The 12,789-nt window shown below is 36.5% G+C and overlaps 1 protein-coding gene across 1 annotated transcript in view; it reads right to left on the reverse strand.

Moving 5' to 3' along the window:
* TENM2 (teneurin transmembrane protein 2) overlaps positions 1–12,789 on the reverse strand; it is a gene marked incomplete at its 5' end in the record, with an annotated part of 346,728 nt that overhangs the window by 145,318 nt on the left and 188,621 nt on the right. Inside the window, one exon of the mRNA XM_015819334.1 lies at positions 8,972–9,166. Within this exon, the coding sequence (XP_015674820.1) occupies positions 8,972–9,166 (195 nt within the window). The remainder of the gene's footprint in view (positions 1–8,971; positions 9,167–12,789) is intronic.

The raw sequence follows: 12,789 nt of genomic DNA on the forward strand, positions 1-12,789 counted from the left end.
TTTTTAAAAAAACAACAACAATATCTTGCTTTATTGGTTTGTTGAACATTACCTACCTGGACTTCAAACAAAAACACCATTAAACATTGTACTGCTTTTTGCTAGGCTTTACATGAGAACAGCACCTGTCTAGCTGCTTTTCTTCACACTTCTTTGCACAACTGAAAAAGAGTTGTGATTGCTTTAAGGAGTTCACTCACAACAGTAATACAATTTTTAACTTCCAACATAGGTAGCAGTTGGATTAATTTAATGTATAGTAGAGAGGTACTGCGCTTCTAGGATACTTCCAAATACTTTTCAAAGCATGCAGAAACGTATTTTTTTTCTTCCATTAATCAATTTAATAATTGATTGTTCCCAGGCGATCACATCAGACACAATTCCAGATGGCACAGTTATTAACCAGCCATGATCTTAAGCAAGATATTTACTTATTTATTTAATTAGCTTTATATCTCTTCCTTTTCAAAGCTCAAGATGGCATATTCAAATTTATCCTACCACCACGTAAGATAAGATGGACAAACAGCCACAAGCACGAAGTCACCTAGTCAAAGAAATAAATCTGCCTTTCTTAAGTATGGTCCAACAGTGCAAAACTGATTATAAACTATTCTAAGAATGGAGTTTCCTAAATACTTTTTTACACAATCTGTGTCCTGTTGAATTATTGTTTCAGATATATTTCTTTATCTAAACAGAAAGGAGTGTGATAGCTCAGTGGCTTAGTAACACTGGAGATGGTCTCTGCTCTAGCACTTCAAATTCTAGCACTGCATGTTGGGGTGAACTCCCTCCCTCACCTCAGCTTCTATCTACCTAACAGCCGGAAAGCATGTTCTATGCAAGTGGATAAACGTGGGAAGCTAAAAGCCTACCAGAATTCCTTCCTTCCTTCCTTCCTTCCTTCCTTCCTTCCTTCCTTCCTTCCTTCCTTCCTTCCTTCCTTCCCTCCCTCCTTCCTTCATTTATTTATTTATTTATTATTTAAATTTATATACCGCCTTATCTCCCTTACGGGACTCAGGGCGGTGAACAGGCAATAATAAAAATCACAATAAATATTTAATAAAAAGCCTGCTCTAAAATACCCCATATAAAACCCCTAGCAAAGCCCAATCAAAACTACGCCAGGCCGGCCGCATGGAATAGATGGGTTTTCAAGGCTCGGCGGAAGAGGCGCAGGTCCGTAGTTGTACGTAGGTCGGGGGGTAGGTCATTCCAGAGGGCAGGAGCTGCCACAGAGAAGGCTCTCCCCCTGGGGGTNNNAGGAACCTAGGTTCAAAAAATGTTGCCCTATGTTGCAACTTTTTACAGTTTAAAGTTACAGGAAAAGGATTTTACTGGGACAATGTGGTAATATTAAACTATTAGGTTTTTTTTAAAAAAAATCCATAAGGTATTTAAGAACTTTTATTAAAAGGTAAGAGCTCATTAACTGGAGCTAAGCTCCTGTTAACTATAACATATTAAGCTCTTGACTTGGCCATTTGATTATTCCTTCTTTTACTGATTTATGTTACAACTGAGCCAATGGCATATTGATAGGAAAGTTGAATAGTAATATATATTGTATAGTCCAAAATAAAATACACTTGTGGGGTTGGGTAATTCAGAAGGAGTTTGCTAATGAATAGCCTTATTAACAGTTATCCCTCAATAAACAATAACTGAAGAGTAATGAAGTAGAGAAAGTATCTACAATCCAGGAGGTTGCCAAAGAAACAACGATATTCCAACAATGGTCAACATTACAATAATAATATTTGGATATTTCTTGATTATAGATCAGAAAACGTGAACAGTGTGGTGTTCCAAGGTGCAACTCTTGCCTCAGAATCAGGAGGCTTTAAGTTCAATTCTAGGTAGCAGTAGATATTTTTCTCTCTGAAAAATATGTGAGCTGTGAGCTCCATGTAGGCATCAGGAAGGGCATCCAGCCAGTAAACACTCAGCTCCATTCAATAGCCCCGACTCCACCCAATGCAAGAGATTGCAGGTTTATTAAAGAAAAATCAGAAAATGCATATACATAAGTTGAAGAGAAAAATATGTAATAGTTTAATTAAATAAAATACACCTTAGAATTATAAAATCAGAGCTGGAAGAGCCTTGCAGATCTTCTAGTTCAACCCTTTACCTAGCAAATGGCTGCCTAATGCCTGCTTGAAAACCTCCAATGATAGAACTCCCATGATTATAGGAACTGTTCCACTGCTTAATAGCAATCCCAGTAAGGAAATTTTTATTTCTAGTTTGGATCTCTCTCTGAATGTTTCTGGCCACTGATTATTTTCTTACCATGATGCACAACAGACAATAAATCCACACCCCTCTCTTGTGACAACTGTTCAAATAATGAAAGACATATGTCACATTTCCCTTAAAATTTCTTTTCTTTACTCTAAACTTACCCAGTTACTTTATCAATTCTTCATAAGATTTAGCCCCTCTGCATTTTTGTTGTTCTTTGTGCTCTTTCTAATTCCTCAGCAGCCAGCAGAATTTGACAATTATGCTAATCTTTGACTTTAATAAAGATCTGATGATGAAATTGGACAAGTATTCCAGGTGCTGTCTAACTAATGCAGCACAGAATAAAACTATCACTTTCCGTGATCTGGACTTTTGTTGATATAGCCCAGGATTGCATTGACTCTTTTGGCACTGCCACACACTTAATTCCTTTATTTTTCTTTGTGTGCCCTCAATTGCTATTTAAATCTTTGTATGTTAATCTTATTGGTAGAGAAGGCCCAAATCCTACATAAAAAGTCCAATTACAGTTCAATTAAAGTTCAGGCATAGGGCAAGGTATGCTAAATTGTACCTTGATGTACCGTATATTATGGATAAGGCATAATGCACAAACAAGAAAGATTTTGCACATACTATAGTTAAAATGTGTTGGTCAAACGAGAAGTAGATTGTTAAAAAGGGAAGTATATTATTGGGAGTTAGGCTATGGTACTACTGAAATGACAGTTACAAAAAATTGTGATTAACCTATGCATACGCTGAAACATTTTTGCTGTGTCCTTTCTTTGGTAGAATAAAGCGTATTTTACAATCTCTTCCATGGTGTGTTAAATTTGGGCAAAGGGCACACTGGGCAACAGAACCAGTATTGAGTTGGGACAACATTATTAAGCAAACACAATTTAAGGTTTCAAAACCTCTTATACTAGACTAGAGTGTTTTCGGATTTTCATTAGTCTGGGCCTCATCCAGAGTTCTCAAGAGCTTTTGCTCTTAAATTGGGAAGGGGTGTTATATTAGATACTGACCAGTAGGGGGCATTACATGATTTATTTTTATCTTGATTGAAAAGTATGAGAGCATGTAGAAAAATTTCCTAAGATGACCCTTCCTGCAAGCTAGGAACTCTCAGACCAAGATATCTATAAAATTAAATTCAGTATATAATCAACAAGTTTAAGCTTGTCAATTGCTGTTAAGGGGTTCAATATAGAACATCTAGTATGCAGCATACTTATGCTGAAAATGTACTCTAACAACGAAACTGATCCCATAGTGCTTCCTATTAGTCAGTAGCTAGCATAGATAAAGTATTGTCTACACAGAGATAACCCAGATGAGATTAAGCCTAGTGTATCTTTTAAAAAATACATATTTTGGGGAATACTTTGATATTATGAGAAAAGCCTATCCATGCAAAGATAATTTATTTGTATTAATAAGCATATGAATGGCCAATCACACAATGATGTTTCACAGAATGAGAAAACAACTTGCTTAAGAATTTATTTCTGCTTGAAGTCTATGCTCTTAAAATGATTTAGCATATATAGAAAAATCAACAATACGAGATTCAGAATACATGGGATCTTTAGGGCCCAGATCAGTGATGGCGAACCTTTTAGAGACTGAGTGCCCCAAAACCGGGCCCTCCCCACCACCCCCGCCCACCCCTGCTCTGCCCCCTGCCCCTGCCCACTCTGCCCATCTCCGCCCCATCCGCAGGGCCATCCACCGCCTCTACGGCCTGCCGCAGATCACCCAGGCGGCCCAGCAGTGCTATGGCAGTCACGCCTTCCACCTGTGCCCTGTAGCATCAACTGCGCGCCACAGGGTGCAAGGGCGGAGTCATGTCCCTGCTGCCTGGCTGCCATGTCCTTGGCTGCACTGCTCCGTGCGGGCCATGCTCAAGGGTGACTCTCCTCCGGGGGGGCTGCTGGTGAGGAGGAGATCGTGGGGGGAGGCAGGGCTGGGGCGATGGTGCGCATGCCCACAGAGAGGGCTCTGAGAGCCGCCTCTGTCACCCATGCCATAGGTTCGCCATCACTGGCTTAGATTATTAGCTGAAACCTAGTAACAGAGTTTCCATAGATATGACATTCTCACTGTTCCACCCTAAGAAAAACTATCTTAAAGGTAGAATACATATATTCAATCACACAAGGACAAAAAAGGTCAAGGCATTTTTCCAATACTGTATTATGCAAAATTCCCTAGGGCTAAAAATTGTATTTATAAAGTTAAATACCTTTGAAAAATGGCACAGCTATAAAAGTGACAACAAAAATACTATTAACCTAATCTAATTTGTTAATTTTACTCACTTTCTACCCCAAATTGCACTAAATGAAGGCTGACAAGTTAGCTATTTCAATTTTTTGTGTGTGCAATTTTAATAGAGCAACAGTGTACGCAGCAAAATTTGTGTATCACATATATCGATTTCAGTGCCATGGCCATTTCAGGTAAATTGTTTGAACAATATGACTATGATGAATATCTGAAATAAACAGCTAACGGGGAAAAAAGTGCTGACCTACAGTATCCAATTCCATTTCATAGCTAGAAAGTAGCATATGAATCAACCTCAGTCCATTCTTTTCAAAGCACAAATCAATAGAGATTTTTTTTACCTTTTAATAAAAAATCAGATATGTTTATTTGGTTGTTGCTATTGCTACATGGAATAAATGTTTTAAACTATTAAATAATTGCCTAAGAATTTATTTTATATGCAACTAACCTAGTATCTCCTAAAGAATTTTGCACAATATCAACAAAATGAAAGTTATTTTGAAGAGACAGTGCCAATATTATGGAATTCTGGTTTATTAAACGATGCATGGGATTTTTTCTTGTGATTTTTCTGAACCATATATATATATATTTCATTTATACATGTTTTCTAAAATCCATTGATCTTTCAAATTCCTTATTCTTTCTTGCTCCTGATTAAACCATTTGTTCATTCTTTCTAAACACACTAATATATAGAGGTCAGAGTTTAGCAGTCACAGAGAGCCTTTAATAAGAATAGCATTTCACTTATGTCAAGTTTTTTTCTTCTGGAATCTATAAAGGAATTGCACTACCTACAAAGATAATAAACCTATTACAGTTTATAGTATTTCTTTTCTTGACGAAAGAACTTGGAGATGAAAACTAGTTTGAGGTTAAAAACAGGATGAAATAGGCTTGTAAAGGTAAGTTAAAAGCCAAATTAAATTATTCCAGTATTTGAGGGGCTGCGACAAAGAAGAGGGGGTCAAATTATTCTCCAGAACACCAGAGGACAAGAAACAATGGTTGGAAAATGAGCAAAGAGTGAAGCAACCTGGAATTAAGGAGAAACTTCCTAACTGTGAGGACAATTAACCAGTGGAACAGCTTGTCTTCAGAAATCGTGGGCGCTCCATCACTGGAGGTTTTTAAGAAGTGACTAGACAGTCACTTGTCTGAAATGATATAGGTTCTCTTGCTTGAGCAGGGAGCTGGACTAGAAGACCTCCAAGGTCCCTTCCAGCTTCTATTCTATTCTATTCTATTCTATTCTATTCTATTCTATTCTATTCTATTCTATTCTATTCTATTCTATTCTATAAGATAATCATAAATGTGATGATTCTATACTGTATTTTTCCTATGAGGACAAATTAGTTTCCCCAGATAATTTGACCAGGATGGTATCAGGTCCAATGTGTATTTATATATTTTTACCACACACTCAAATACATACATGCACATGATGTTCTTCTGTGCACAGATTTATGGGAGAAGGGAAACACCAGGATCATGAAATTGCTGATTAAAGAATGTTATCCTAGGGTATAGGTTTTGTAGGCTATAAAGTCCAAATAGCTATGCAGAGAATTTGTTTTAAATATCTACTTCAGAAATTTTCCAAAGAAAGATTTGCATTAATTTTATAATTATTTCTTAAATAGAATGAATAAAGCACTGGAATTAAGGGCTCTTTCAGTCATAAATATTTGACTAGGTTTTCCTGAACTAAATGCACTTATTGAGACTCTCATAAAATACTGTTATTTTGAAGAGGATACTGAAACGGATTATATTTAACATACATTTGCAAAAATTTCTCCAGAGAAACAGAGAAAGGAGAAAGGTACAGACTGGCTGATTCAGGCATATTCTTGGTGCAGCTGCAATGCCTGCTCTAACTCTTGATATTGGCAAGAGGAATATAAAGAATTGCTCAGCCACCCACAAACTGAATAAGCTGACTTAGTGGATCTGATAGGGTCTGTGAGCTGGATGTTGAAAGCTTTCTATAAATACAGATTACATAAATATAACATAAATGATATCATTGCTATTTCTGTGGACAATTTGACCATTCAGTGACAGATATGAAGTTTAACTTATTAACATAAGCTCTGCGGATATATATATATATATATATGTGTGTGTGTGTGTGTGTGTGTGTGTGCGCACACACACACACACACACACTTAAAGCACACAATTATTTACTTATTAAATCAAGGTTTAAAACATCACTGATAATAAGACATTTACACTACCTTATGCATAGTAAATATGTCTGGCTTTTTTAGAAATGATTTTGTATTTTTAAAATTCATTGTTTTATATATTTATATTTTTGTTTAATTGCTTATGCTGCCCAGAGTCCTATTGTGATGCGGATGGCCATATAAATTTGAAAAATAAATAAATAGGTCAAGTAGATAAAATACTGGAGGAGGTTTGGGAAAATTCTGGTTTAAGTCTTCCCCTAGAATTTCATATTCAAGGTAGCTTTCAATCTAACATTATATTTCAGTCCAACCTTCTTCAAAAGGGTAAGTCTCATGTAATTCCCTTGAACTCTGTGAGAAAAGGTAAGATATGATGCAATCCAATGAATGAATGAATGAATGAATATTGGAAGTGACACTGAAAATAATTATGAGAGATTAACCTGAACAGGAAAACAGTAAACTTCCTTTCCTTCATTCCTGTTTGAGATATCATCAGATATACATTGGATGCTGGATACCAATAATACTGTTTAAATCAGTGGTTCTCAACCTGTGGGTCGGGACCCCATTTGGGGTCGATCGATCATTTCATGGGGNGCCACTTGCCAGCTATGCCTCGGCCGGCGAGGGGGCGGAACCACGCATGTGCGGCGCTCCCGGGCAGGGAACATCCTTGACTTACGACCGGTTGGGTAGTCCTTGACTTACGACCGGTTTAGTCCTCGACTTACGACCGGTTTAGTCCTCGACTTACGACCAGTTGGGGTCGCGGCATTAAAAAGGTTGAGAACCACTGGTTTAAATAGAGACAGACACCTTGCTTGCTTTAAGGATAGGACATTTTGCTGAAGTCAACCATAGAACATAGGATATAGAATAATAGGGTTGCTGCAGCACACCTCTGACTCCTACTTTAGTGATAATCTATAAGGACACTTAGATCCCTCTCATAGTTAGTACTGCTGAGCCGGGTACAACCTATTCTATACCTCTGCATTTGGTTATTTGTTGCCCATGTGTAGGACCCTACTTTTCTCACTACTGAATTGCATTTTGTTGGATAGGGCCCAGTGCTGAAGTCTATCAAGATCCTTCTGAATTTCAAATCTATCTTCTAAAGTGTTAGCTATTCTGGCCAGCTTGGTGTTGTCTGCAAATTTGATGACTTCCCTTTCTATCCATTCATCTAAATCATTTATGAAGATGTTGAAGAGTACTGGGCCTAAGTCAGAACCTTGGAGCAGCCCACTGCATGGTTTCCTCCAAGTTTCATTTTGGGCTACCTACTGAGTGATGTTGGTCAGCCAGTTACAAATCCATTTGGTGGTGGTATTGTCTATTCCACATTGACCTATCTTACCAAGTCTAACTAAGCTATGCTTACAGCATTTCTCTTATCCACTAAGTTTGTCTGGTATGATCTATTTTTGGCTTCTAGCAATTGCCTTGTTCTGGAGAACTTTCCATTTTAAGCATCACAGGGGACAAAAATTAATTGTAAGCAAAATCCAATTCCTGGCCATATTTGGTCATTTCAATTTAGTTAAAACTTTTCGCTTTCCTATTCCTGGCACTCCCTCACACCTTTTGCAGAAAACTTTAGCTACTTAAATGTTCAATACAAAGTGCTTTTTAAGAATTCATTAAATTGCCTTCCTTTCTGTATACCACTTACTTTCCTTTAATTCAATGTGATTGCATGTAACAAGAATAATTTACTCTACATGGGGTCTCTAAGTGACATGGATACCTGTAGTCTTTCAAATCTGGGTCCTCTTTTTCTGAATTAATTATGACTGAAGTGTTTGCTTTTATAGGTTTCCAATTATGCCATTTTGTATACCATCTTTTTTATTTGTTTTGTTCTGCATTTTGCACTTTAAAAATGCTCAGTCAATAAAATCCATACCCCCAAAGAAAAGAAAAGATAGATCCAGACCCCATAACAAAAGAATCACTCAGGTTTACCTGTGGTGTGTTATTTTGCAATGGCTGAAATTATTAAGATCCTTAAGTACATGGAAAGAAAGAAGCATAAATACAAATCACACCAACCAGTAACACAGAAGATGCTGAAATCCTGAACTTCTGCTCCAGGACTATTACAGTAGTTGTGTATCAGAGCATTATGGAATTTTTCCTTTTGTCCTCTCGCCCTCTTTACTCAATACAAGGTGAACAAATGTAGTTTGTATAGCAGCATTTACCTTCCTCACAGTTTTCGCCTTTGTATCCTACAGAGCAAACACAGTTCCCTTCAATGCAAGAACCATGGCCTCCGCATGACGGATCAATACACTGGCTGATGGGTATGTCACACTCTGGCCCTTTCCAGCCACTGTAGCACAAACAGGCTCCTTTGGTGTATTGTCCATTGCCACTGCACAGAACTGGACACGCAGCTGGATAATTGAATGGAAAAAAGGAAACAAAACAGCATGTCAATAATGAACTTGTGTAAGGGTATGCTGACTTTACTAGCAAGAAACAGACTTTAAAAAGTGTTTGAATTAAAAAAAGGCAATACATGCTGTTCTGAGTTACCATTTTAGGTAATTTAGGCTTTAGGTATCTAGAGATGCAAAAGATTTTTGCTGAAGCATCTTCATCTTGATAAAAAGAGAATCTCCATTGTAGGGTTTGAATCAAACTTTTATATTGCCAGCATTATTTCAATAAATGCAACCATTTTCACAGTTGCCATAATTGATCATTTTTGAAATCAATTACATTAACAAATCACTATATAAAACAATATATGATTGGGGCTATTGAAAATCACAGCATTATCCTTGCAGATATTTTTTTCTAAGTAATTTTAATGTCACAACATTAAGTATAAATATTATTTTAAGTATTAATAATACCAACATGAATAGTTTCTTAAGATGGAGTAAATTCTAAGGCAAAATAATGTTATTAGATGCTATAGTAGTGAGTCACACCTTGACAAATTAGAATAAAACAAGCAAAGCTTCATTTACAGACTTTCTTTTCACAACCTCACATTTTTTTCAGAGAAACTTTGATATAGTTTCCATGATTTAAAAATAAACTCATATCAAGTTCTTAAAAACCCAACTTTGCCCAGGCATATGGGTCTTCATTGATTATGGCTGTTGAAATGATGTTTTTTTTTTTTAGTGGAACTAGCTGGAATGTTAGACAGTTCACAACTATTATACCATGCAGTACATTTTCCATTCAAATATGGTTGAACCTGCTTATAATACAGTATATTATTAAGTATTTTTGTGTCTTCAGATCAATGTTGATGCCTGGACAATTCCCTGCATTTTTCAGGCAAGATTTCAGAAGAGGTTTGCCTTGCTTATTTCCTAGAGCTAAGAGAGTGTGACTGGCCCAAAGTAACCTAGCTGATTTTGTACCTAAGACGAGACTAGAACTCACAGATTCTGGTGCCTTAATCACTACACCAAACTGTGTTCTATAATATAATTATCATAAAGTATATCCTTGGTTGATCTCCAAAAACTAAACTAGCTAGGTATTTGGATGGGAGACCACCAAAAAAATCTCAGCTCTAAATTATTTAAGAAGAAAGCCTATAATTCGAATACTTAATAATAATAATAATACCAAGTTATTCTATGTGACATATTTCTATGCTTGCCTAAATATATGTATGGAATGAAAAAAAATGCCTGGACAGAATGGAAAGCATTAAGAAGTTTTTCTGGTTTATGCTTATAACTTCCAAAACAAAACAAACTTCCAAAATAATGCCTTTTCTGACACTTACCATTCAGACACAAACTGTCTTTTTTTAAAATAGTCAACCAATTATATTATCATGTTATTAGTCTTCTTTTAAAAAAACCAAACCCTCTTCTGATTCAAAAAATGATGGCATCAGAACAGCACCACTATTACATTTCCTGATAGGAACCTATTTGGTTAGCAGTTGCTGCCATGATGAGGATTGCAAGATGTACTGTAAGAACAGCCAACTAGTCCTGTCCAACTAGGCAAAGATCAAGCAGGATAAATAAATATCTATTAATTCTTACTTCTGCACATAAAAGTCTAAATGTGTGTATGCGATGGGAAGATGGATTCTACTTATTCCTGGGATGCAAATTCTCATGTGCCTGTCTTGGAACTAAAAGACTATGAAGGAAAAAGTTCATTATTCTACAGACCGCTGGGAAGGACAGTATAGACTGACATGCAATAAATCTATTGTCAGTACTCTACAAGCTGACCCTCTGAGAATCCTTCTTCAAGAGGATAATTAATTCTGCATCTCCAATAAGTCAGACTAGATCATTCCTTTAATAGGAATTAAACGGCTGCTCGTATGATATTGGATATGTTTTCCCTAAGGAAAGAAATATTAGATAGTGTTTCCTAATCTCTATTTTTCCTACTTTGATATTGCTTTTTCTTAAGATTTGGACATCTAATCACAGTTTGCAGCGTAACAGAGCTTAAAATAGAGTATATCCTTTCTTTGCTTAGGCCTTACAAAGACAAATTCCTTGAAGGATGATGATTTTTCAATCCTTCAAGTTCTTTTGAAGAGGACTGCCTGTCTAATTTGCCCTTTATTCTTACAGATACCAGGATATGTACAATACATGAATAATCAGCCAAATAAAGCCAAATAGTATGACAAATAACAAGGCAATAAACAATAGTGTCATAATTGCCACTAGAGAACAACATAGCTAATAGACTTACTTTAATTAAAGTTTTTAGGCAAATAGAGAAAGTTGACCTGGTATTGTAAAACTAATGCCAGCTTTACTTGGAAAAAGACAATAATCCTTCATTGAGATTTTTTAAAGAAACGGTCCTTTACCTTATAAACTATTTCCCATAAGAAGGGTTATTTTTGTTTTTGATTCCGATTAGTCAGCCTTGACTCCTGATAACTGCCTGGGCAAGTCCCTGCAGTTTTCTTGGAAAGATTTCAGAAATGATTTGCTATTGCCTACTTCCTAGTGCCAGGGGTGTAAAACTGCAGGCCCATGGGCCGGTTGCATCATACAGAGGCTGCGCCCATCCCAGCTCCAGCAATGCAAAAAAAAAGTCAGGATATGTCGCAACACGACATGGTGAGTGACACCCGTGCTAGCGCTGACAAAGACTAATTGGATCAAGGTAATCTAAGGTAGGACTAGAATTCACACTCCCAGTTTCTAGCCTGATATCTTAACCACAACACCAAATTGGCTGTCTATAAGGGTGTGTGGAATTAAACCTCCATGAACTTCTTAAAATAAGATACAGACCTATTTCAAATAATTGGTTGCTAATATTGTTGAGGTTTATATGGGGGCAAGTAGGACATCCAAATGAATACAATATACTTTAATCAACATAAATGACAAGCACATTTGGCAAAATTGAATCTTTCAGAATCTTTCAGAATCTTAAGAATAGTCATACAGAAAGCACATCCTGACAATCCAACTGGGTCATTAGTATAGTTTCCCAAACCAAGCTTCTCCACCCAATCCTGAAATGGCTGTAGCTGGACCTCATGTGACAAAGATGAATTAAGTAGACAAAAAAACACAACAACCAGAAAATCAAAACACTGGATGAAACCATTTAGGTCACTGAATACAATTCTATTTCTCAGTGTAAAGTTCAGTATAAAGCATCCAGAGAATGACTGTTTAGCCCCCACCTGAATACATTTAATTGAGGGAAACCCATAATGTCTTTAGATAATTGGTGCATTGTAGAACTTCTCTAATTATTCAAGAATTTTTTGTAGCAGTCTGTCTTATATATTTATTGAGGCATTATAAAAAAAAATCCTAAATATTTAACATTGAACTGTGAGTTCTCTTATCTCTTGTAATAACACTTATTTCTTTATGCTATCCATCAATTTTCTGTAGAATGGTGTACTGTATATTATCTTACATCCCTGATTTTAGGAACAAGGGCTCAAAGATCTCATCATTCCAATGAGAACTGGAGTAGAAATACAATATCTAAAAAGTTTACTCTCCTGTGCTATCAAACTACACGTTAGCAGGCAAGGCAG

Source organism: Protobothrops mucrosquamatus, unplaced genomic scaffold (assembly GCF_001527695.2).
Source record: "Protobothrops mucrosquamatus isolate PMUCROS unplaced genomic scaffold, P.Mucros_1.0 scaffold898, whole genome shotgun sequence".
NCBI lineage: Eukaryota > Metazoa > Chordata > Lepidosauria > Squamata > Viperidae > Protobothrops > Protobothrops mucrosquamatus.